The sequence below is a fragment of the Schistocerca americana genome, chromosome 7, assembly GCF_021461395.2.
Source record: "Schistocerca americana isolate TAMUIC-IGC-003095 chromosome 7, iqSchAmer2.1, whole genome shotgun sequence".
In the NCBI taxonomy this organism is placed as follows: Eukaryota; Metazoa; Arthropoda; class Insecta; order Orthoptera; family Acrididae; genus Schistocerca; species Schistocerca americana.
Window position 1 is genome coordinate 389844720 of NC_060125.1, and position 25960 is coordinate 389870679.

The 25960-nt window shown below is 39.4% G+C and overlaps 1 protein-coding gene across 1 annotated transcript in view; it reads right to left on the reverse strand.

The window, feature by feature from the left end:
* The window catches only part of LOC124622221 (protein mesh), a 264311-nt gene that overhangs the window by 79006 nt on the left and 159345 nt on the right, over positions 1–25960 (reverse strand). Inside the window, exons 12-13 of the mRNA XM_047147873.1 lie at positions 23228–23375; positions 7706–7894 (exon numbers count right to left, since the gene is read on the reverse strand). Of these exons, the coding sequence (XP_047003829.1) occupies positions 7706–7894; positions 23228–23375 (337 nt within the window). The remainder of the gene's footprint in view (positions 1–7705; positions 7895–23227; positions 23376–25960) is intronic.

Sequence of the window (25960 nt, forward strand, 5' to 3'; positions counted from 1 at the left end):
ACCTGTAAATACCACATTCATGCAATAAATGCTCAAATGATGTCCATCAACCTCCATGCATTTGACAATACGTGTAATGACATTCTTCTCAACAGCGAGTAGTTCACCTTCCGTAATGTTCGCACATGCATTCACAATGCACTGATGCATGTTGTCAGGCATTGTCGGTGGATCAAGATAACAAATATCCTTCAACTATCCCCACAGAAAGAAATCCGGGGACATCAGATCCGGTGAAAGTGCAGGCCATGGTATGGTGCTTCGACGACCAATCCACCTGTCATGAAATATGCTATTCAATACCACTTCAACCACACGTGAGCTATGTGCCAGACATCCATCATGTTGGAAGTACATCGCCATTCTGTCATGCAGTGAAACATCTTGTAGTAACATCGGTCGAACATTATGTAGGAAATCAGCATACATTGCACCATTTAGATTGCCATTGATAAAATGGTGATAATTATCCTTCCTCCCATAATGCTGCACCATACATTTACCCGCCACAGTCACTGACGTTCCACTTGTCGCAGCCATCGTGGATTTTCCGTTGCCCAATAGTGCGTATTATGCTGGTTTACGTTACCGCTGTTGGTGAACGACGCTCCGTCGCTAAATAGAATGCGTGCAAAAAGTCTGTCATTGTCCCATAATTTCTCTTGTGCCCAGTGGCAGAACTGTACATGATGTTCAAAGTCGTTGCCATGCAATTCCTGGTGCATAGAAATACAGTACAGGCGCAATCGATGTTGATGTAGCATTCTCAATACCAACGTTTTTGAGATTCCCGATTCTCACGCAGTTTGTCTGCTACTGATGTGCTGATTAGCCGCGACAGCAGCTAAACCACCTACTTGGGCATCATCATTTGTTGCAGGTCGTGGTTGACATTTCGCATGTGGCTGAACACTTCCTGTTTCCTTAAATAACATAACTATCCGGCGAATGGTCCAGACACTTGGATGATGTCATCGAGGATACCAAGCAGCATACATAGCACATGCCCATTGGGCATTTTGATCACAATAGCCATATGTCAACGTGATATAGACCTTTTCTGCAATTGGTAAATGGTCCATTTTAACACGGGTAATGTATCCCGAAGCAAATACCATCTGCACTGGCAGAATGTTGCGTGATACCACATACTTATACATTTGTGACTATTACAGCGCCATCTATCACAAAGTAAAAAACGTGGTCCAACTAAAACATTCATATTTCTTTATGTACTACACAAATACGCAATAAAAAATGAGAGCTCCTATTTAAAGAAATGCAGTTGATACCCATTTGACCTATGGCAGCGCCATCTAGTGTGTCAACCATAGCACCATCTGGTTTCCCCCTTCAAGCTAGACGAGTTTCGTTCTTTGTAGTTTTTTGTTTTTCCGTTTGATGCTTATTTCGTGAGATATTTGGCCCAGTCAGTACCAATGGACCACCCTGTGTAGATACGCAAATAGAAATTTTCACTTGAACACAAACACAGATGCAAATCAAATCTGCAGGATTTGCTGTTGTATTTGACCATGAATGGCACCTGTGCAATGTCCTCAACACATTACAAGTGTCAGTCATGCTCAGAACAATCTTGTGGGTGCATTATGTTGAAGCTAAGTGAATTTGAACTTGGCCTAATTGTTGGTGCTCATCTGTAACCAAAGTAGCTAAAGTTTCAGTTTTTCAAGAGGTACCGTATCAAAGATTTATACCATACACAAGGAAAGCAGAAAAACATCAATCACTAAGTGAAAACACAGACAAAATTGTGTGTTGGGTTACCATGATGGACAGTCACTGAAGAGGATTGTGATGAAAAATAAGAAGACGACAACTGCAAAAGTCACTCCAGAACAGAATGTTGCACTCATGAAACCTATCATCACCAAAACAACATGAAGGGACCTGCATAAGGTGGCAATGGCAGGGTGAGTCAGAATTCTTAAACAACTCATAAGTGACGCAAATGCCTGTAACAGAAAACTGTAGTGCTGAAGCCGTAAAACCAGGACAATGGAGCAATGGAAAAATATCATTTGGACAGATTACTCTTGTCTCACAGTGTTTCCAACTTCAGGCTCAATTTACATCCCAAGAGCGAAATATGGTGGGGGTTTGGTGGTGATTTGGACAGTCCTAGTTTTGACTACACCTTTTGGACAAATAAAAAACAAACCATATTAGCAATTTATAAACTCATTTTAAGGATACAATTGTCTATTTAATCACTTCTTTTGGCAGTTATCCCAAAAACGTATGTCGTGAGATCAGACTGACTTACCCTTTGTTATATAGAGATGAAGCTACAAATACACAAAATAAAACAAGGAATTTGGAAGATAAAAATGATTTAACAGAAATGATAGCTAAAATGATCTGTTAGTTGTTAACAATCTCCCCCCCCCCACCCCCACCCCCCCCACCCCACCCCCCACCCCCTCTCTCTCTCTCTCTTCACATAGTGGGAAAAACAGGTTATTTTTTTATATGTAATACTATCCATTCTTTCAACATGCCAGACTGTCACTTCAGCTGCCAGATACTATGTCGTGTGTGCGATTGACAAAGGCCTTGGTGACCAAAAGCTCATTTTATTACAGTCTTTCTGTTGTGCCTATCAGCAACTCAGCTTCTCCGCTATATGGTGAGTAACACTGCTACTCTCCAACCTGGATATTCCATTGTTTGATTTAGTCTTTCATACTCATTTTGGATTTGATATGCTGTTGTGTATCCCAAAACTGAGTTTAGTAAATTCATTTGAGCTAGCTGGAATGTTCATTTTTGTTTTTCTGTCAGAGTCCTTCACTTGGCTCCATAAGAAAATTTTAGTGGTTGGCTTGTTTCTCTAAAATTTTGTTATTGATTCTGAAAAATAGCAAAGTGAGAGTGGCTCCACTTCTTACAGTTCGGTTCCTCAAATACATTTTCCTCCTTTCCCATTATGTATGTAATACATATGATGTAGTCACTAGCACTAACGAGGAGGTAATGAATAGAAGAATTTGGGGAGGAAAAAAATTGTGGCATAGCTTGACTGAAAGAAAGGATCAGTCAACAGGACACATTCTGACACATCAAAGAATCATAAAATTAGTACTGGAAACAAGTGTGGAGGAGATCAAACGGTGAATACAGTATGCAACTACAGGTTGCAGTAGTTATTTGGAGGTAGAGAAGCTCGAAAAGGATAGAGTAGCATGGAGAGCTGCATCAAACCAGACTTCTGACTGAAACCCGCAACAACTGTCTGTCAAACATAAAACTTTATTGTAACAATACCAGAGAAGGAAAGTTGGTACTCACCATACAGCGAAGATGCTGAGTCGCGATAGGCACAACAAAAAGATTCACACAATTATAGCTTTTGGCCATTAACATCTTTGTCAGCAGTAGACACATATACACCCACGCACACACACACTCACGCAAACACAAACTGCGCACACGTCTGCAGTCTCAGAGAACTGAAACCACACTGCAAGCAGCAGTACCAGTGCATGATGAGAGTGGAGACTGGGCGGGGTTAAGGAGGAGGGTGGGGCGGGGAGGGAGAGGGATAGTATGGTGGGAGTGGTGGACAGTGAAGTGTTGCAGCTTAGACGGTGGGCTGAAGAGGAGGTGCGGAGGGGGGAGGGGGTAAGTAGCGGAAAGGAGAGAAATAAAAAGAAATTAAAAGACTGGGTGTGGCGGTGAAATGACAGCTTTGTAGTGCTGCAATGGGAACAGGGAGGGGACAGGATGGGTGAGAACAGTGACTAACGATGGCTGAGGCCAGGAGGGTTACAGGAACATAGGATGTATTGCAAGGAAAGTTCCCACCTGCGCAATTCAGAGAAGCTGGTGTTGGTGGGAACGATCCATATGTCACAGGCTGTGAAGCAGTCATTGAGATGAGGATATCATGTTTGGCAGAGTGTTCAGCAACAAGGTGGTCGACTTGTTTTTTGGTCACAGTTTGTTGGTGGCCGTTTATGTGGACAGACAGCTTGTTGGTTGTCATGCCTACATAGAATGCAGCACAGTGGTCGCAGCTTAGCTTGTAGACCACATGACTGGTTTCACAGGTAGCCCTGCCTTTGATGGGATAGGTGATGTTAGTGCCAGGACTGGAGTAGGTGGTGGTGGGATGATGTATGGGACAGGTCTTGCATCTAGGTCTATTACAGGGGCTTGAGTCATTAGGTAAGGGATTGGGAGCAGGGATTGTGTAAGGATGAACAAGTACATTGTGTAGGTTCCATGGACGGCAGAATACCACTGTGGGAGGGGTGGGAAGGATAATGGGAAGAACATTTCTCATTTCAGGGCAGAGAATGTAATTCAGTTGCTCCAGTCTTGGGTGGTACTTAGTTGTGAGGGGAATGCTCCTCTGTGGCCAGACGGTGGGACTTTGGGAGGTGGTGGGAGACTGGAAAGGTAAGGCATGGGAGATTTGTTTTTGTACAAGGTTGGGAGGGTAATTATGGTCAGTGAAGGCTCCAGTGGGACCCTCGGTATATTTCAAGAGAGACTGCTAGTCACTGCAGATGCGATTACCTTGGGTGGCTAGGCTGTACAAAAGGGACTTCTTGGTTTGGAATGGGTGGCAGCTGTCGAGGTACTGATGTAGCCATCTTTGAGGTGAAAGTCAACTTCTAGGAAGGTGGCTTGTTGGGTTGAGTAGGACCAGATGAAGCAAATGGGGTAGAAGTTGTTGAGGTTTTGAAGGAATGTGGATAGGGTGTCCTCACCTTTGATCCAGATAGCAAAGATGTCATCAGTGAATGTTTTTATTTATTTATTTACATTTTCTTTGCGAGGAGCCATTGTAATGATGGCTTTTGCAAACGTCAGACTTAAAACTATGGTTATATTTACACTTATAAAATACACTATATTCTGTAGCTGTTGCTTCTTATGTCTATTTTTTTACATTTATCGCATTACAACTGATATGCCAATGCCTCATGTTACAATCACTATCTTAAAATTCGTTGAAAGAATATAAACATCTTTCTATTAGAAAAGATTTTAATTTAGTTTTTTAAAAACATTTCCCTCAGTATATTTGGAGAGGGACTGCTTGTCACTGCAGAAGCGACGACCATGGGTGGCTAGGCTGTACGGAAGGGTTTTCTTGGTATGGAATGGATGGCAGGTATTTCTGGTGATTAGTAGGTTTGATACGGACAGAAGTACTCTGAGGTGGATGTCAACATCTAGAAAGGTGGCTTGTTGGGTTGAGTAGGACCAGGTGAAGCAAATGGGGGAGAAGTTATTGAGATTCTGGAGGAATGTGAATAAAGTGTCGTTACCTTCTATCCAGATAGCAAAGATGTCATCAATGAATCTGAACAAGATCAGGGGTTTATGATTATGAGTTTTTAAGGAGGATTCCCCTAGATGGCCCATGAATGGGTTAGCATAGGATGGTGCGATGTGGGTGCCCATAGCCGTACCATGGATTTGTTTGTAGGTAATGCCTTCAAAGGAGAAGTAATTGTGGGTGAGAATATAGTTGGTCATGAAGACTGGGAAGGAGGTGGTTGGTTTGGAACCCATAGGGCGTCTGGAAAGGTAGTGTTTGATTGCAGTAAGGCCATGGGCATTGGGAATGTTAGTGTACAGGGAGGTGGCATCAATAGTGACAAGCAGGGCACCATGTGGTAAAGGGACAGAAACTGTGGAGAGTTACTTGAGGAAATGGTTCATATTTTATATAGGACGATAGGTTCTGGGTAATGGGTTGAAGGTGTTGGTCTACAAGAGCAGAGATTCTCTCAGTGGGGGCACAAGGGGGCATCCTGGGTGGTTGGGTTTATGGACTTTAGGTAGGAGTGCGCAGAGTGGTAGGGGTAAGTAGAGAGATGGACTCTGGGGAGAGGTTCTGGGATGGGCCTAAGGATTTGAGTAGTGACGAGATCCTGCTGGATTACTGGAATGGGATCACTGTGGCATAGTTTGCAGTTGCAAGTATGTGACAGCTGACAGAGTCCTGCCACACAATCCTTGCGGTTCAAAACAACAGTGGTGGAACCTTTGTCTGCAGGTAGGATTATAAGGTCGGGATCAGTTATTAGATGGTGGACTGATCCCAACCTTATAATCCTACCAGCAGACAAAGGCTTCACCACCATTGTTCTTAACCACAAGGATTATGGGAACAAAGGCAGGGAGAGTTTCCATCTGCACAATTAAGAATAGCTGGCATTTGTGGGAAGAATCCAGATGGTACAGGCTGTGAAACAGTTGTTGAAACTGAACACTCATGTTGGGCAGCATGCTCAGCAACTGAGTAGTCCAGCTGTTTTTTTGTCACAGTTTGACATAGACCATTCATGTGAGCAGTCAGCTTGTTAGTTGTCAAGTCCATATAAAATTTGGCACAGTGATTGCAGCTAAGTTGGTAGATCACATGGCTGCTTTCACATCTGGCCTTTGATAGTATAGGGGATCCCTGTGGCAGACCTGGAATATGTTAGCAGTGGGAGGATGTAAGTGACATCTTGCAGCTAGGTCTATTATGGGGATATGAGCCAAGGAACAAGGGATTCGGAGGACAAGTGGAATAGGGACAGAAAAGGATATTGTGGATGTTGGGTGGACAACAGAGCACTGCTGTAGGTGGGCTAAGGAGGACAGTGGGGAGGACATTACTAATTTCAGGACACGATAAGAGCTACTTAAAATCTTGGAAGAGAATGTGATTCAGTTGCTCCAGTCCTGGGCGGTACTGAGAGATGTGTTTATTTGTGGTCGGGCAGTGATTATGTGGGGACCACTAGCTTAGCCTGCACCTAGTGGCTTACTATCCTGCCCCCGCCACATCCTTGCATGCTTCCACAAGCAGCATTAGAGATAGAGAGATAGATAGAGAGAGAGAGAGAGAGAGAGAGAGAAAGCGCATGAATTTTGTTATCTATGTCTGATGAAGGGCTAAGTCTGATAGCGAAATGACATCCTGCTTCCTTTTTCATTGAGCTGACCTCTCAACACCTCCCTACATCATGAGTAGCTATCTATCCTTTTATACAGTTCTTGAATTTACAACAATTTATGCTGCATCTTTTAACTTCACTCTATTGTCTCTTAAATTTTGTAGGTCTTTTTATCTTCACTCTATTATCTCTTAAATTTTGTAGGTATTCTAGTTCAAGTCAATCTTATCAGTCACATTGTTATGTGTAAACAATTTGCCTACATCTTTAGGAATGTGTTCATATCTTCATTTTTTTAAGCTTAATGAAACATACGTACAACTTTATGCATACACTTCCACTTCTGTTGACATTTGTATGTATCTGATCATGGCTACCAGTTTTAGTTAGTAACATGATATTCTGTAATTGTGAGTATATTATTAATTACTAGTTTATAATGTGTGGACTGGGCAGCAGATTTTTTCTGTAAATTGCTGTTCTTTCTTTCAGTTAAGTTGATATCAATGAAATCTCTCCTGTCTTCACACTCTCTTTAAGTAGCAATTTTATGCTTCCACAGTTTGGTTGCAATGTCTATTTACTTTGTTCCATACAGCTTCTTCTTCACTTAATATGATATATTCTGCAAGTTCCATTATTATACAAGAAGTTATTATTGTAATAAAAAACTGCAAACAAAATTCACAGAAAAAGTCATTTAAATCTCCTTGCAATAAAAAAGTCTGCATGAAAGTGTTACAAAAGTAAGAACATTAGATGAAACTTTTGTATCTTACCAGCAATAGCTGTCAGTTGCGTTGCCATTACTTCTCCATAAACATTCTTTGGCATTTGTTCAAACCGGCCTTGGACATCTAACCTCAGCTTTTCTGTGTCCACTCGAACCAGCACAAATTCTCCTTTTCCATTGAACGTATACTCAACATTATCAAATGTGATAAAATGTGGGTCACCAAAAACTGTTCCTGTAATAATATAACAAAGACTTAGTGACAGCATTTAAATAACAAAAAGGTTACAAATGTTTGTATTCTATCAGGAGGCCAGAAAGAAAACAAACCATAGAAATCCATTCTACACAAATGAAATATAAGATTTTGGCTCAAACAATTATTGAACTAACACTGTGTATATAAAATTACAGAGGAGAGGGAGCTCTACGTAATAAAGGGGATAAGCAGTAGTCAAGAGCTGAAACCCTATTGTCACCAACACTGTCAAATCCTTCAGACTGTTATTAAGAAATTGAAATGTGTGCCCTATGGTCAAAAATAAAACAAAAACAATCTGGAATGTTGTTGGACAAGAAATCAAAAAACAGCAACACATACAAAATAGAGTCAAAAATCATAGCTCCTGCAGAAATGATGATGCATTGGAATCATTAGCCATAAAATTCAATGATTATACTCACAACTGCAGCAAGCATTACATCCATTAATAAATAACAAAATGCATATTTATTACATCCTATTTGATCACCATGTGAATACAGGAATACGGTTGGGTTGGGATGATTTGGTGGAGGAGACCGAACTGTGAGGTCATCGGCATGGTGAAGGAAGTCGGCTGTGCCCTTTCAAAGGAACCATCCCAGCAGTTGCCTGAAGCGATTTAGGGAAATGATGGAAAACCTAAATCAGGATGGTCGGACATGGGATTGAACCGTCGTCCTCCGGAATGCGAGTCCAGTGAGCTAACTACTGCGCCACCTCACTCGGTGGATACAGGAATACAAATGTTAAACACAGAGGCTATAAATCAGCGGTCTATTTCTGAATGGAAGATATGGGAAAAGCAGGAGTTGGCACGTGTATCAGAAAACAATTAATAAATATGCTGACTACCTGGCTGCTACAATATGTTGTTTCCTTTAACAACAAGGTCTTCACATATTATAACTGATTTCCTTTTTTCTCTTTTTAGTATTGTCCTCCTAGATTTAATTTCATTATCTAAACTATTAATTTCAGATATTATAGAGACATTTCTTAATTTTTACCGTTTTTCTTTTTTAAAAAAATTTCACAGTATTTCTTGTAATATGAAATCAGTCCTACTTCTCTGTTTGTCCTCACCATTTCATACATCTTCCTTTTCCTTGCAAATACAGGGAGTATACACAGACAAGAAAAAAAAAGATCCCGGATTTCCCAGTTAAAAATACACTTTCCCCCTGGTGAAAATACACTTTTTCTGTGTTAAGTGACAGTATACTTTTCCTAGGAACTGTAAAACTTATCAATCCTTTGATTAGTTATGATTGTATACACAGATGTAGAAAACAAAACTCAGGGGAAAAAAAAAAAAAACGCTTTCTGGAAAGACCTTTGATGTGCAGCAACATGTATGCTGTTATTTTTGTATTACGAAGGTATAAATTCGAATTCCACCAAACACCACTTGTTACTATTCGAAGCATTATAATAGAGATTGTGATGTGCTTTTGTAAGCCAGTCATAGCTATGTCATGTGATCTCGCCAGCCGATGACGGCGGATATTCAGAGCATAGGACAGTGATGTAGTCAGCCAGTTGCAACACCACTTAAGTAGCGCGAACGCACAAATAGGAAAAATTAATGGTTTAAATTAATTTATGTAGTGTTGCTACAAAAAAAGCAAAGCTTTCACATGTAATATTGCTCTCAAAGATTAATAAGATGCAAGAGAAGCTAAGCTTTTACATATAATGTTGATCTTTTTGCGCATGTCACATTTTAAGATACTTTACACAAATGTGCCAGTAAAATTTTTAATAATGACATTAATGTCTGATTTTCTGGGCTCAAAATTCTTCTCAATCATCGTCCTGAAAGGGTTGATTTTTAAATAGAGTCAAATGCTCTGTGATTTAAGAAATTCATCGTACATTCTCGCAGATAGTTCATCTTGTGTAAAAGAAAATTTACTTAGAAAGTAACGCTTTTCAAATGACCATTTGTAATATTTTCCCACGACCTGTTACAAATAGGTTTGTTTCAGCAGTTGCCATAGAGCACCATGTAACAGGAGTCACCATGCTTGCGCAGCTACGATGACGAGGAAGCCCGTATGTTCGTACATGTAAAAGATCTTACATTATGTCACAAAAGAAACACGACATCAGATGTTACTCCAAAAGCATCGGAACTTTGTGAACCATACTAAAATCATAATTCGGCTTAAAGCACACATTCGTATCTCCAGATTCAGATGTAAATTTTCTTGGAGTACCAGTACTGTATTATCTCATGTTTGGTTCTTCATTATGACATAATGCCATACGAGCTAGAAGATGAAAACGTGCACTTGAAATGCAGCGAACAGTTGAAACTAGCAAATAGTGGGGAATTAAACACATTGTTTCAAATAAATTGACTGCCTCAGAGGAAAAGATTAATAAAAGCCAAATTTCTTTAGCAAACCGACAAAAATAACTTCATTGTTGTGCAAGGCTATTAATGCTTGACTGTCAGAGAGATGGAAATAAAATAAAATTTGAAACTAATAACGTATTTCAGCCTTCCATAACTATGTGAATATATTTTCATTCACTTGATAGCTCCTGGCCACAGCAATCCGTTTTATATTCATTTGACGTCAGAGCAACAAACGAAGAGGAAACAACAAAATCACTAAAAGTAATCACGGGGCACATGGAGACTACCCACCTCACCACTAGAACTCAGATGGCTCTGCGCCATTACACCCGGACCAACGATATTTTTGAACCGGGAAAATATTAGATAGTGCCCCAAACCCTTCCCCCTCCCCCGCCAACTCTCCCTCTAGCGTTTGAGGCAGTAAGCCAAAAATTTAAAATATGTTCATTTTGTAGAGCATATCTCTCTGAAGAGTCTGGTACATAAAAAATATGTGTTTGAGGAAATGTAAGACACGTTATTTGGTCTTAACCGTGCCAACGTGCAGTGCCACACCTCTTCACACAGCATTCTTCTATCGCACGTCACTGTATTTCGCTCTGTGGAATTCAAATGCGTAATATTTTGAAGTGGATGCCATTAAACTATCTTCAGGACAGTGGAAATTAAAATGTCCTGTGGTGATTCTCCTGCTCCCAGTCGGTCAGTTTGACATCCTGCCCCTCTTTAAAAAAAAACTCGCAATTGCTGGATGGGATTATTTGTAACCGGGAGAACAAATACTCTCCAGAAAATTTGCCCTCTTTATTGCCTATTAGCTAATAACTTGTATTTTCTGTGACATAAAATTAAATCTAGGATGCATAAAACCAGTGAAGACAAGAGACAAGCAAGCAGTACACGTTCCTTCAAGCCTTAAGTCCTAGCATTTTTTTTCTCTCTAATCTTGCTACAGCTTTACATGGCATGCTTTTCCTTTCTGGGAAAGAATCTATTACCTCATTAGAGGTTGTCAAACATTTTTCTGTATGAAGAAAACAAAATGTCGTTGTCTAATACTGAAAAAGCTGTTAATACAAATAGAACCCAAGCTTGGTGTGGTTCCTCGATCTGATCAAGCTTGGTGTGGTTCCTTGATCTGATTATGTGTACTTTGTCACTGTCTGCTAGATAAAATGAAATAGGCCTGTCTAATATTGCATCAATTGTAACACACACCAAATAAACGAGATTGTTTTGGCACAAATGGTCATTTTTATAACATGGCAACATAATTACGAAGTACAAATATCAAATGCCTATTAGGCATTTGTTACAATATAGTTTCACATTTCATTCACACACTCCAGAGTCACAAGCATGAGATCGAAAAGTAGTAGCAAAATTTTTATATAAATTTGGAATCGTCGTATCCTTCTATAATTTGTGTGATGCCCCCATTTTCCTCATCCTAACAATCAATCTGATCATCACTAATTCTGTAACTATTCCTGTCAGTGTGAAAACTTATTCTTCGATTAACTTCACTAACCCTGTCGCAATCACCGGTTTAGTTATCCCGTGTTTATTCTCCGGTTAGGTGTTTTATGTGTTCATACAACGTGTTTCCGCACTACTCCCAAAATATAACTTAGGCGGCTGCTAGCCAGAGACTGTACAACTGGCCCTTAGTAGTGTAGCGGTCTGGCCAAAAATTTTCCGTCATTTTCTTGGATACACCGAGAAGATAATACGTAATCTTTCTTACCTGTTATTCCTGTTAGTTGTTTATTTCCACTCTGGTAGTCTGAATCTATGGATTTGCTAGTAATTATAACAACACTTATCAATCACAAACCCAGACAACCACATATACAAAACAGCGATTGGCTTTCACCCGTTCGGCTTTACTCCACTCACCTCGTATAGCCCTGTCACCTTTTGTCTGGACGATGGTTTATTTGAGATGTGATGAGATTCCCATGGCAAGGACATCACGTACACTATGCATGCATTCAAAAATCAACTTATGATTCATTCGGAAATCAACTTAGAATACGTTCAAAAATCAACAGGGACGCGTTTCAAAATCATATGAATAATCGATAGATCAACGTGTGCTGGATGCCATGTGCTTCATGATACAATTTTTTTTTTCATCAAGATATGAACTTGGCCCCCTCCCCCTGTGCTACCCTGGGCAGATACCCTGGCTTGCCCCTGCCCCCTAGATCAGGACCTGTTGCGCATGCGTGAATTTGGCAGCTTGCGCGTGCGTGTAAAAGTTTTCTGGGCAGTATCTGGCTGCTTGCTGCAACTGCTTATACAGCTAACAGCCACACTTCTTTAGGTAGAAGTGGGAGACTCAACTGCACATGTGCATGAGCCCGCTTGCAACTGCTCAAGCAAATCTAATGTAAACAATGGTGACGTCGTGCTCATCGGAGGCAATTTGTTGTTCTGAAGCATTGCACAGTCTTCCTAAAGCCTCTGATACATTTTGCTATTGTCAGACAGCTTGTATAAGCACTGTGTTTTGTTGTTGTATATGGTGCATTTCCTTTGCAACTTAAGGTTTTTTTTTTTTTTTTTTTTTTTTTTTTTTTTTTTTTTTTTTTTTTTTTTTTTTTCGTTGCTGCAGTATTATTCTGCCGTAGCAGGATACAGTAATATCCTTTGTTAGGGTATTGGTTCTTAACAGTCAAAATTACAAAAAATTAACTGAAAACTAAAACAATGAAAAGTTCCTGGAATTCTAAAAAAATTCTTGGATTTTTCCCGGTTTTCTCCCAAATAAAAAAAATTCTGGGTTTTTCCCATATCTCTCACCTGTCCCGGGTTGAATGCACTCTGATATAGTATTTTTATCCCTTTTGTTATCCAAGGCTTTACTGGTGTCATCTTAGTGGCATGCTTTACTGTTTCCTTGGAAAATTGATCTTCCAAAGCACAGACAAATCCATTTACAAACATGTTTAATTAGGAATTGACATCTGTCCCATTATACATATCCCTCTGGTCATTACCTATAGAGCCACTTTGAAACTTTCTATTGTCTACTGATTAATTACACTAACTGTTGTTGATGATACATCTTTATTATAATCTTATGTCATTTAGAATGGCTGGTTGTGCATCAAAGTCACAGAGGCCATTCACTAATGGATAAACATTTATATGGGTTGGTCAGAAATGGTCTGAAAAGCTCATAATGATTTTGCAGAGGATGCTGTGCTGAGGAAAAAAACTGATGTGGTACACTGTTTCTGAGTTGTTTATCACTGAAGTTAGCCAATCAGGTCACCACACACGCAAATTCGAGCAGCCTGCTAGACACAGTGTCACCAAACACGTTCTTCATTCGGTTTTCTGGAACTGAATAAACATAGCTTTTCCTCAGCTAAATTAAATTTATCATGTCTGAAAAAGGCACTGATAATGATCATTTGAAAAAGGGATAACTCATGGGCACATGGATGTCTGTGCAGTATGCATTTTAGCATATGCAAGTGCTTGAATTTATGTGCACAATGACCTGACTTGCTAACTTCAATTTGATGTTAATTAACTCAGAAATGGCGCAACATAATGAATTTTTTTCTGAACAATTATTACTCAGGACAAGCTCCTCTGCTACTCTTTTACAAGTTTTTCAGACTGTTTCTAACCATCCTGTACAACATATTGTGTGTTCACCAACAAATGCATTGCCTGTGAGAGTTGTGTTTTCCCGTGTAATTCTAGTGTGAAAATTAAAAACTCACATTGTCCAATTTCTTTGGTTATCAACTTTACTGAATATTCCTATTTCATACTTTTGGAGAATGAATACTGTTTTTACGTCACTTTGATTTTTTTGGAATTGCATAATACAACTTTATGCTGTATTCTGGGTTAAGCCGTTAGCGGTAAACCAGTTGTAAGCATGTTCCGATAATCCCCAGCTGTATTTGTTATATTAGCAAACATTACAGTTTTTGGAAGGTCCTTCAGTGTCACGGGTAATCCATTTACTTAGGCAAAGAACAAGAATGAGCCAAGCACTGAATCTTGTTGTGCACCATAGTTAACGTTTCTCTACTTTTAGTTTAATCTTATTCCTGCTTATCATTTATTAATGTGACACTTTGTTTTCTATTCGGATATGACTCCATTTATGGAAGGGGAAGACCTTTAATGGAATATGATGCAAAACTTTGCTTGCTTGCTTGCTTGTATTAGTTTCCCTAGCAGAATTTTATTACCCACAAAATAAAAGGGCATTGGCAAGATCACAGCAAATGCCAGCAGGGTCTTTTTTGTTGCTTAGTTCTCCTACAAATGAGTTCTTGAGATCATATACTACTTTTTCAAACATTTTTGAGAACACAAGAAGAAAGGCGATAGGTCTGTGATTAGAAGTTAGTTGCTTATCTACACTTTTGTATGTCTGTGTTACTACTTCAGTTTTCAAGAAATACACCTCGACTCATTGATGATGTACAAAGGTATCTGAAAGGTGGCGCTACCAAGTTAACACAGTATCTTAGTGCTTTGGCTGAGACAGCAGTACAGCCAGAAGAGTAACAACTTTTTAATGACTTACTGATTTTTTATGATCTTACTATCAGATGAATTAGAAAAACAGATGTCTCTTGTTCTTGGAATTTTGATTTTTTGTATGCATTGTATTTGTTCTTTGCCTTTTTGATGATATGCTGAAGAATCTTACTATACTGTTTGTAGTGGATTTTTTAATCTTGCTTAGAGCAAGTGATTTGCATTATATACAGATCTCTCTTCCTAGTACAAGATATTTTGACCCCAGATGTCAGCCACACATTTTTTCGGTTTCTATTTAAAAGTCCTTAACCTTTTCCAAAGGAAAACTGGTTTCATCGGGACCTTTGCCTTTGGTGAATAAGTGCTCTAGCAACTGAGCTACCCAAGCATGACTCACGACCCCTCCTCAGTGCTCTACTTCTGCCAGTACCTTGTCTCCTATCTTCCAAAGTTCACAAAAGCTCTCCTGCGAAACCTGCAGAACTAGCACTCCTGGAAGCAAGAATATTGTGGAGACACGACTTTGCCACAGCCTCGGGCATGTTTCCAGAATGAGATTTTCACTCTGCAGCAGAGTGTGCGCGATATGAAATTTCCTGACAGATTTAAACTGTGTAGGTCCTGAGTTCGAGTCTCAGTCTGCCACACAGTTTTAATCTGCTAGGAAGTTCCATATCTGCACACACTCTGCTGCAGAGTGGAAATCTCTTTATGGAAACATTAATTCTATTACTTTTCTAATAACTTAATTATTTTTCATATACAGTATTTGATTTATTTCAAAATTTGGTTATCTAGTTTTAATTATACTTAAAGTTGTTGGCATGAAAATCCTTCATTATACACTTTCAAACTAACTTCAATAAAGACTATTGACGAGTAATTCATTTTTTTATGTAAAAGCCTATCTTTTCTGTATGTACAGGGTGGTTATAATTAAACTTTCACTATCTGAGCCAGTCTAGAATAAAAACTATTTACCAAATGGGTACCAAACCATATGGGAATGATGTTCAGACTGTGCGCTGCAGGATTTGCATTGTTAACGGTGTTTGTGGTATGACTTGTCATTAGTTACCAGTACTGGTATGGCAATACAGGGTTGAAACAAAAGCATAAGTGTGCATTACAGTTGCACACAGTTAACAAGACTTTACTCACAAAGCTGTTTTATCAAAACAACAGCAATAGTGCTGCTGCACTTTGTGAGTATCGATGCATTAAAGGGATATGGAGAGGTCCATTTTACAGCATCGAGGATGAAGAACATGATTCGGCAGTTCGAATTAACTGGTGATTTGGATATTGCTCCTGGGAGGGGTCTTCAGTCAACTGTGCCACAAATTGTTGAAGAAGTTAATGTTGTGATGTCTGAGAATACTGGACGTGATGTGTGATCTTCAAATACAGCCTGAGCTGTGTCATGACAGCTGATTGTACCATGGTTCACCTCTCAAAAACTGCTGTGGACAATTGTGAAGTGGTATATCTAGTGCAGTTCCTGGCTCTGTCATGGGTACAGATGATTATCACACTGAGGAACATTTGTAACCCAGAATCTAAAGTTACCCTCTCATTTGAAAATTAAAATGTGTTCCTTTCAATGGTTGATTCATTACTTCTATCCTGCGCATCGTAACAAGTTTTTCCACAAAGTCTCATTTCCTATGATCACTTGTTTTTCATGGGGGCCATCTCATGTATGCAATTTTAATTACAATCACCCTGCATAGTCTTTGTTCTAATTAGCTGAAGGTTGTTGTATGAAGCTGACAGGAAGTTGCAGTTCTGAGTGTGTAATGTCTTATTCTGAAGTTCAGACATTTTCGAATGCTGAAACTGTGTTATGCCAAAAAGATTAGAATTAAATGTTCTGTGTGATAGATAAAGTGCCTGCAACTAGTTTTTTTTTATGTACAGAGCAAAGAAAGACATCAAAATATATTAAACCAAGATAACAAGTTAAGTAAAAACTAGAAAATTTTTATAACAATCTCTTTTCTATGAAGAATTTTATCTGCACTCTGTACTTGTTCTCACTAAAAGAACACATTACCGCAAACATATGCAAGGTAATTTTCAAGTTTATTATAAAATTATATTTTGACAAAGTAGTACATATGAGTATTGAGATTTGAAACTGAATCAGTATTTAAAGTCCTGTGAAATTTTCCTTTCCTTTCGTAGGTAAACCTGACTGAAGGGGGTGCCTCCTTGCTGGCATTGGATTACCATTGTCAGATAAAATATTAATTGTTGGCTCACACATATTTCATTAAAGACAATTGGATACAGAAATAAATAATGAATCACTGTTGCACTATTTCCTCCTATTCTTGTTGGAAATGTTGCATTGGGGGTCTAACCATAGTTAGACATCAGCAGCACTAGATGCTCTCTGTCACAATTATCTGAAATGAAATCTTCACATATGATCATCACTTACTAGTTATTTCTGTTAAGTGTTTTTAGTAACCTCCTCTAACAATTTATTTTTTTAAGCTTACAACACTTCGTGTTGAGAGCCTATAGACCATTGGAACTGTCTTCCTGCATGTTTTCAAGTCTAAGGAAGTACATCACTCAAAAAGCTGTTAAATTCAGTATCCACTGAGATCTATGGTCTGAGATTTTATTCCTGATTTTGAGTATATAACCACTATCCTTTCCTCATATTATGCCTACAGTAATTTGACACTAAATTCTATTCATCTAGGTGCATATGTTCAGTTTCTGAGACTTCTAGATAACGTTTTTTATGCATAATACATCTATATAAATGCCATTCGATTTTTCATTGTCGTGTACTGATATGACAAGTTCATTTTTCTTACTGAACAAGCTTCTTATGTTTTGAGAGAAAAGTCAAAATGTATTATGATTGTTAAGCTTTATATTGCCCAAGCTACCATTTTTTGTTTCTTCATTTATTACTGTAACTGTGTCTTAAGTTACTTGGCAGCCCTAATTTTCATAAACAACTATAACACTACACAAATAAAATGGTGAATTGTTCCAGTTGCAGGTTGCCTACCTGACAGTTTAGAGGGTTAACAAATATTTGAATTTCAGTATAACAGTAATGGAAATTCCTGGATGAAGAAATACTTAAAATAAGGCAAAGGCAACCAGTCTCCTATAGTGGACTAACATGCGAGTGCAGAAATGCATAAACGAAAACAGGATTCATACTAGTTTTCAAGAACTAGTTATTTTTCTAGCAATAGTACATACATTCACATATACAACCACACAGACACCCAAATGTACACTCCCTTGCTTTTCAATATTTCACGTATTGACAGAATCTGAAAATTTTAAGTGCTCTGTAATAATCAATTCAATAAGAGGTAAAATCTTACCTGGAAGGTTCAGTGCAGTAAGAAATTCTGTGCAGTGAGAAATTCTGTTTATGGCTCAAGGCAGCATAACTCACAGTGCACAAATTACCTAGACTACATTCATCCAGTATTGAAGAATGAGAGCACTTAGCGACTTCAAACCAATTTTACATGTAATTATAAAATCTTTTCAAAAACATTTTCGTGCTGACATTCTCCACAAAATAAAGGAAGGAAAATAGTTTATTGCTCTCTGCATTTATGCTATTCATGCAGTATAATTTCAGTTTCAGGCAAGACATTATTTCTTTACTACTAACTCTACTGCCAACATATTTTGCATACATTATCTGCTTATATCACTGAAAGTATGTGCAAGATTAAATCACTGTATGACACACACCTCAGGAGGTACAATGTCATAAACATAGAAAATACTATGAACAAATAGATGGGTTAGCTATGTGTTTCACGCTACTATCAACGATGACCAATATGTTTATGGAGGCTTTTGAAGAAGCCCTGGAGTCACTTGTCTATAAGCCCTTGTGCAAAATCTGATGCATGGGAGTCCAGCAACCAAACTGCAGCACTTACAGGCTGTGTTCCACATGAACAATTACAGCAACTGCTAGATATGTCATGCCTTAAGACTGAAGAAGTTGAGACCATTATGTGCTGGGGATGAAGAGAAACCTACTGTGATGGGGATTATCCCATACATCAGAAAATTATCAGCAAAAATTGGAAGAATACAGTGGAAACATAATGTCAAGGGCATCTTCAGCCCACCAGCCAAGATGAAAGAGTTGTTGGGATCAGTCAAGAAGACCTGTGACTCCAAAAACTAGGAGTCTACCACATCCCTTGCCAGTGCAGGAAAATGTGTGTACAACAGACTATCTGGATTTTATAGACTGTACAGCACAGATACACTGAGTATAAATGCCAAACAAACAACTAGTAACCATCAAAGTCCACTGTGGCAGAGCACTGCATTCCCCATGGCCATGCCATGAATTACTATGGCACCAAGTTGTTGCAACAGTCCAACACCTTCATGACAAAATTAGAAGATGCCATAGCGATCTGACAATATGACAAACTAATAAATAAAGACAGCAGCTTTTAATTATGCAAGGCCTGGGACCCATTCTTGAGCATTATCAAAGCACAGTAGCAACCTATGAGGGAATTCACTCTCTTGTTGGCGACTGAAGAGGATAAAGATGCAATGTCGTCATGTCAGAGAGACCTGTGTCTGGCATCAGTGTAGTGTCACTGTTGAGGATCAAGTCCCACTGTCACTCGTCTTCCACCACTGGACAAAGTCTATGTCTGTAGCTCGCTTACTAGAGGCTGTGGGAGGGGGAGAGGGGACAGGGGGAATATAAAGATGGTGCTCAGCAGAAGTCAGTCAGTCACCAGGAATGCCTGAAGAAGATAAGAAGTTGGGCTTGCTGAAATATTGCACCTTCTGGATGATGTCACCCAGCTGAATACCCAAGAAACATTCAGAATATTCCTACGTCAGGAAAACCTACAATCACACAATTCCCATAATATGATGAGTGAGCCTTAGAAGGCTTTTTCTTGAAATATTTTTTCTCTCCACAGCAGATTGTACCAACTGAAACTTGGGAGCAGCAAATTTCCAGGATGGGGGAGAGGTAAGTGGATTATACACATCCTCCCCACCTTTCCTGCTTGTTTTGTTCACTGTTGCAACTCGCTACGGCCCACAGTTAGCAGAAATTAACTAAACTAGAAAGTCTTCAGTCAATTAGCGTATCTGCCTCAGAATCACCTCACTGAACTTTGAGAGCTTACAATACCATAAGAAAACTGCTGCAAGAATTCTGTTGTTGAACTTGAATGACCCCAGTAGGCTACAGCTGTGTCAGCCTGTAACATAACAGGTGAAACTGTGCACGTAAAATGGAGTCATTCACAAATACAAAAAGCTATTACCCTTTTGTGTGGGTAATTTGTACCAATATTTCATTTTTTTATTCATTTAATAACAGTTTTATGTATTAATACTTGTAAAAGGATTTGAATAACATAATGCAAAAGAGTAAGAAAGAATTAAGTAGTTGTTCTGATGAGCAACTGCTGTTCTGGTTTGTGTAATGTATTAAAATAAAATTAATTGTATAAAGAAAATATAATAGAATGGGATAGAATAAGTGTGTACAGAACTGTGTAATGTATTTGATTCAAGTATTTGTATATTGTGAAAAGTGTTTGTAAATGAATGACAATTTGACTAGAGCAGTGTGTCACATGACAAAACGCAGGGCAGAGATGCAAGGCAGAGATCGTGGTCTTTGGTGTGCTGGGAGCCGTGCAGGTAAGATGGCCTAGCAGAGCCTGGGGCCACTCATGCTTTGATTCCAAGGCAGGATCAGGCCTATAGGACCGTTCAGAACTAGTATTTGGTTTATAAGTTTGTGAAATGTGAACAGAGTGGAATTATAGTGACTGTGATGAAGTGAACTGTTCATTGCTTGCCACTGCAGTGCTAAAACTATTTACAGATTCGATTAGGCCATTGTGTGTAGGACCATCATTCATAGCTAAGCAAGTTTCTATGAATTAAGCAAAGTGTGCTAAACATACACTAACATCCTTAATCCTCAACTTCATTGGTCAATTTGGAAATGAAGACCCATGCTACTTGACATGTACACAGTGCATAACAGTAACACTCGGGCAGTGTTGTCATTGTGCATATATGACTATTAATGTAACAGTAGGTGGCAGCATAAGAGTTCATGCGACAATATATTGTGCAACAACCTTTCACAAATTCGGGACACCGCTGGTCTGTGTGAATTTTGCAGGGCTGTCGTGCTCTCGCTGTCGCCAGTCCATGTGGCAGTTGTAGAGAGATGTCACTGACCATACTGGCGCCGGTGAGTGTGTCTGTTCTCACTTGCTGTGCCGCAAGCGCGCGTGCACACACACACACACACACACACACAAACACACACACACACACACACACACACACACACACACACACACAGATACGTGCTGTGACCGTATCCACCCTGTCGCCCAGCAGTCTCCATGCCATTGCTCAGCCGTCTCCTCACCATTGCCCAACCATCTCCATGCTATCACCCAGCTGTCTTCACACCATTGCATGGTACACACCATGCTTGCAATGTGACCAAGCTATGCCGTAGCCTGAGTCTCTATGCTGTGCCATTGCCCACTCCATGTGTTTCAAAAGAGGGCAGTAATAATTGACATTGTAGCAGCCGCAAGTTAAGTATAAGCATCAGCTGCATTCTATATCTAGTGTTGCTAGTCATCAGCCATGGCTGATAAGATGCAGAACCTTTCAAGCGAATACGGATCAGAGGATATTAGTAGAGATGGTAGCAGTCCTGGTATCCCAAAGGAGCACGGTTGGGTGCCAGGAAGTGAACTCACTCAATTACTGAATGCACTGAGTGACAAATTAGTTGAAAGTTTAGATTCAAAATTGGAAAATGTAAAATCTGACCTAGATGAAGCATAAAATCTGAGATTGGCAGCTTAAAAGGTGAACTTGGAGATAAAATAAGCACAGTAAATCAAAAGTCTGAGATGAGAATAGATTTTAAAAACTTGAAAATAAACTACAAACTCATGAAAAAACTGTGGAAATGGTCAGCAAACAAATAGAGAATGTAGAAGATGAACTGGGAAATAAAGAGGAGACTATAGAATCTGAATGTAGGGAATGAACTGAAGCACTGGAGAAGACATGCAGAACTTTGAACTCCAGACAAATGATTTCAATTTATAAGTTTCTGAGCTATGAACATAGTGGAATTATGGTGACTGTGATGTCGTGAGCTGTTTATTGCCGGCCACTGCAGTGCTGAAACTATTTACAGATTCAATTGGACCATTGTGTGCAGGACAATCATTCACTACTAAGCAAGTTTCTATGAATAAAGCAACGACATAAATCTAACATGTGCTAAACACACATTAATATCCTTAATTCTCAATTTCATTGCTCAGTTTATTCTTACATATCTGTATTTCACTGACTGATCTCATAGGCCACCCTAATAAACCCCTGTGCAGATGAGCCATTTAAAAGGTTGTGCACTCACCCTCTACTGAACTGCAAGCAGCAGTATTCACTGCTAACTACTGGTAATGTTGCAAACCAAATTCACTGTTTCATTGTATACCATGTTAGTGATAGATGTCTCTTTGGTAGCAGTCATTTCTTAAATATGCTACTTGGAAGAAATGACACTGTGATGTCAGCATGCTTTTCCTGCACTGGGCTGAGGAAAAGGCTTTTTCTCAGAGGCAGAAGAAAGACATATGAATGGTAGGAGAACCTGCATACCTCTTCCAGGTAACATAATTCTTTAGTGCTCTCTCTCTCTCTCTCTCTTTCTCTTTTTCTTTCCCTCTCTCTCTCTCTCTCTCTCTCTCTTTCTCTCTCTGTCTGTTTTTGCGTCCCATCTCTGCCTGTGATATTGGCGATGGCATGTCTCACCTCAATTCCCCTTTGGTATGGCCATGACTTTAAAATAGACCTAGTGAAAATTGCAAGGATTGGACTGACAGTTTGCTGGTTACAGTGACACAGTCTTCATATTTGTTTGAAGAGCATTCCTGTAGATATGCCTGATGTTATCCTCAGTTGCATAGCTGAGCATCCAATTAAATACAAAAACACAGATTTTTCTGGTGACAATGTGATTAGAGGCTTCCCAAGTAAATATGTAATTCCAATTCTCCTTGACTATTCTGCTGGATTGAATGATTGGTTCTTAACAAATTTTTGGCAACCAGACTTGGTGTCAACTGACAAAATGCACACAGAACAAACATTCCAACCCAGCACAGCACAGCAAAGTTAAATTAATATCCAGTTACAATGTTTCACTCATACCATACAATTATTGTGGCAGCAGGGACTATGAAAAAGAAATTTTGTGTGTACAGGTGCTGAAGAGAATGGAAAAGTCATCCTATAATGAGATTAGGAGAGCCACTATTCTCAATAAAATGAGAAAGTAAAGTAATGAGTATATTACTGCTTACACATACCTACGGCAGGTGCTTGGTAGCCTATACAATCCTGTGTTGGGCGTCTTTCATATCGATATGTTTCACAACCAACAGCTTCAATATCCTGCCAGTGGCAACAGAAGTAATATGGAACCATGTCATGAAACCACTGCGAGAGAGTGGGGACCTGAAACAAATTTTAAAAAAATCAGTGTTATAGTCATTGACAGCTTTCTGAACTTCACTTCTTATACAACAAATGTATTTCAGAATATAGTGCTATGGGTGTAGGCCTTGTAGCTTTATAGTACTGGGTGGTTATAATTAAACTTTCCCTATTTAACAAATGAAAACAAGGAAACTAATAACCACACAGGTACCAAACTTGGTAGCATTAATGTCCAGAGTATGGAGCGCATTATTTTCTTGTGTCACAGTGCCACCATATAGTTCCCACTATGGCCACCAGGTGCCATGATTCATCATTGTGATTCATAGTCTCACACACCTGACCAGTTCAAGTGCACTTGTTGATGTGTCAATTTGAGCTTGGAAAAAGGAGCAGGACATTATTGGCCAAGTTCTATTATCAAAACAACAGTAATGCTGCAACTGCACTTCTAGAATATCATCAGCTGAAAGGATTATGGAAGGGTCCTCTTTCTCCAACTGCTGTGCGGAGCATAATGAAGAAGTTTGAATCAACTGGAGAACTGGGCATCGCTCCGGGAAGAAGCCAACAATCAGTTACACCACAGGTTGTTGATAAAATCGCTGTTGCTATGACAGACAACACCGCATGCAATTCCCAATCAACAGGCAGTGCACTTGCTGTGTCACGACAGATGAACATCTCGTGGTCCACTGTCTGGAAGGTTCGTCAAACCATTCTCAAATGGTATCCAAACAAGATCCATATTGCACAGCAGCTTGCACGACAGGACACCCAACGACATGTTGACTTCGCTCTCTACTTTCTCACAAGGATTGAAGTTGACTAGGGCTGGCCCTGGACCACCCTATGGACAGATGAAGCTCATTTTTCTCTGATGGGTGAGGTGAACACACAGAATTGCTGAGTGTGGATATCTTCACCTCCAGTGACAGTGCATGAAGTTCCTCTGTATGGTGAACATGTCACCGTATGCTGTAGCTTCACGGCTACCTTCATCATTGGCCCATTCTTTTTTGAACAGGTTGGCACTCAACCAGTGCAGCATGGCTGGCCAGCATTACTGTGATATTCTTCGCCAACATGTCATACCAGCCTTACAGGAGAGAGACACATTTAACTCAACAGTTTTCATACAAGATGGGGCCCCACCATGCATTGCTCATGATGTTCACCCGGACCTCAGAAACACATTTGGAAATGATCAAATTCACAGCCAATTGTTTCTGAATGCTTGACCAGCATGATCACCTGACAACTCCCTGTGATTTCTGGAGGACAGGGTTTACCAGATGAACATTCACATAAGTGCTGACCTGAAGTGCAGCATATCAAGAGAGGTAGCCAGCATACCTATGGACATGCTTTGTTCTGCTGTGCAGAATGCAATCCTGCACTTTCAGACTCTCCTGAAAACTGATGGGTGCCATATTGGGCACCTTTTGTAGTGGTAATGGTACCAGTATGTAATGGTATAATGCACTGTAGCAGCAGATTAAAAGTATTTCAATTGAACTGACTGCATTATTTCTCTTCCCCATGTCCTTGGCATTAATTTTACCAAGTTTATTACTCATATGGTAATTAGTTTCCATGTTATATGTGTTAAATAAGGAAAGTTTAAGTATAACCACCTAGTACAGGGTGTTCAAAAAGTCTCTCCGCAGTGCCCTATGACTGTTAGCCGCGCTTGCCGTATGATTGATCGCCTGCCTAGGTCACTTCCCTTCAAGTGGATATTCTGTACCCATTCATAGGAGAACTTGTGTTAAGTGAAATACTGAACGGTTATTTTCAAAACATGATGCAACCGCGCATACAGCTCGCATTTCAATGTCACTGCTTGCTGATGTTTTTGGTGATCGCATAATTTCACAGGGACTTTGGCCTCCACGATCACCTGACCTAACACCACCTGACCTTTTCTTCTGGAGTGCAGCAAAAGCAGCTGTCTATAAAAACTGTCCAAAATCTAATGATGAATTGAAAACTGAAATAACCACTTTCACTGCTTCTGTCACAGAAGAAATGTTACAGCTTGTGTTTGGAAACATGATTAGACAAATTGAATTGTCTATTCATCAACAGGGGGGACACTTTCAACATTTAATATAAAAATTTGTAAGTAAAAATGATTATTCAACAAATTAATAACTTGTATTTCACTGAGTTTCATTTCGGTATATTCACTGCAGCATACGGCATGTGCAGCTAACAATCATACAGCACTGCAGAGAGACTTTTTGATCACCCCTTATATATATCAATTATAATTTTTTCCCAGGATGCAACAGGATCCACAGCAAAAACAAATTTTCTAAATGACAATAATGTGCTACACTATCTCTCATTATTTAGATTAAAATACACAATTATCTTTTTTGTTGCTCTACAGTTTTGGCTGTGTAGCCATTTTCATGCTTATAGTATATCTGGTTACAGTCAAAACTTATGTTGGTCATATATTGTTAAAATCTAATGATCAGATCTTAAAATAAACAAGATAGCACCATGTGTTTCTTGAATAGTTACCAAAGACTAATCTCTAAGTCAAGGGTTGTGTATTATCTGTCCTTTTTCTTTCTTTTGTTATCCATTTT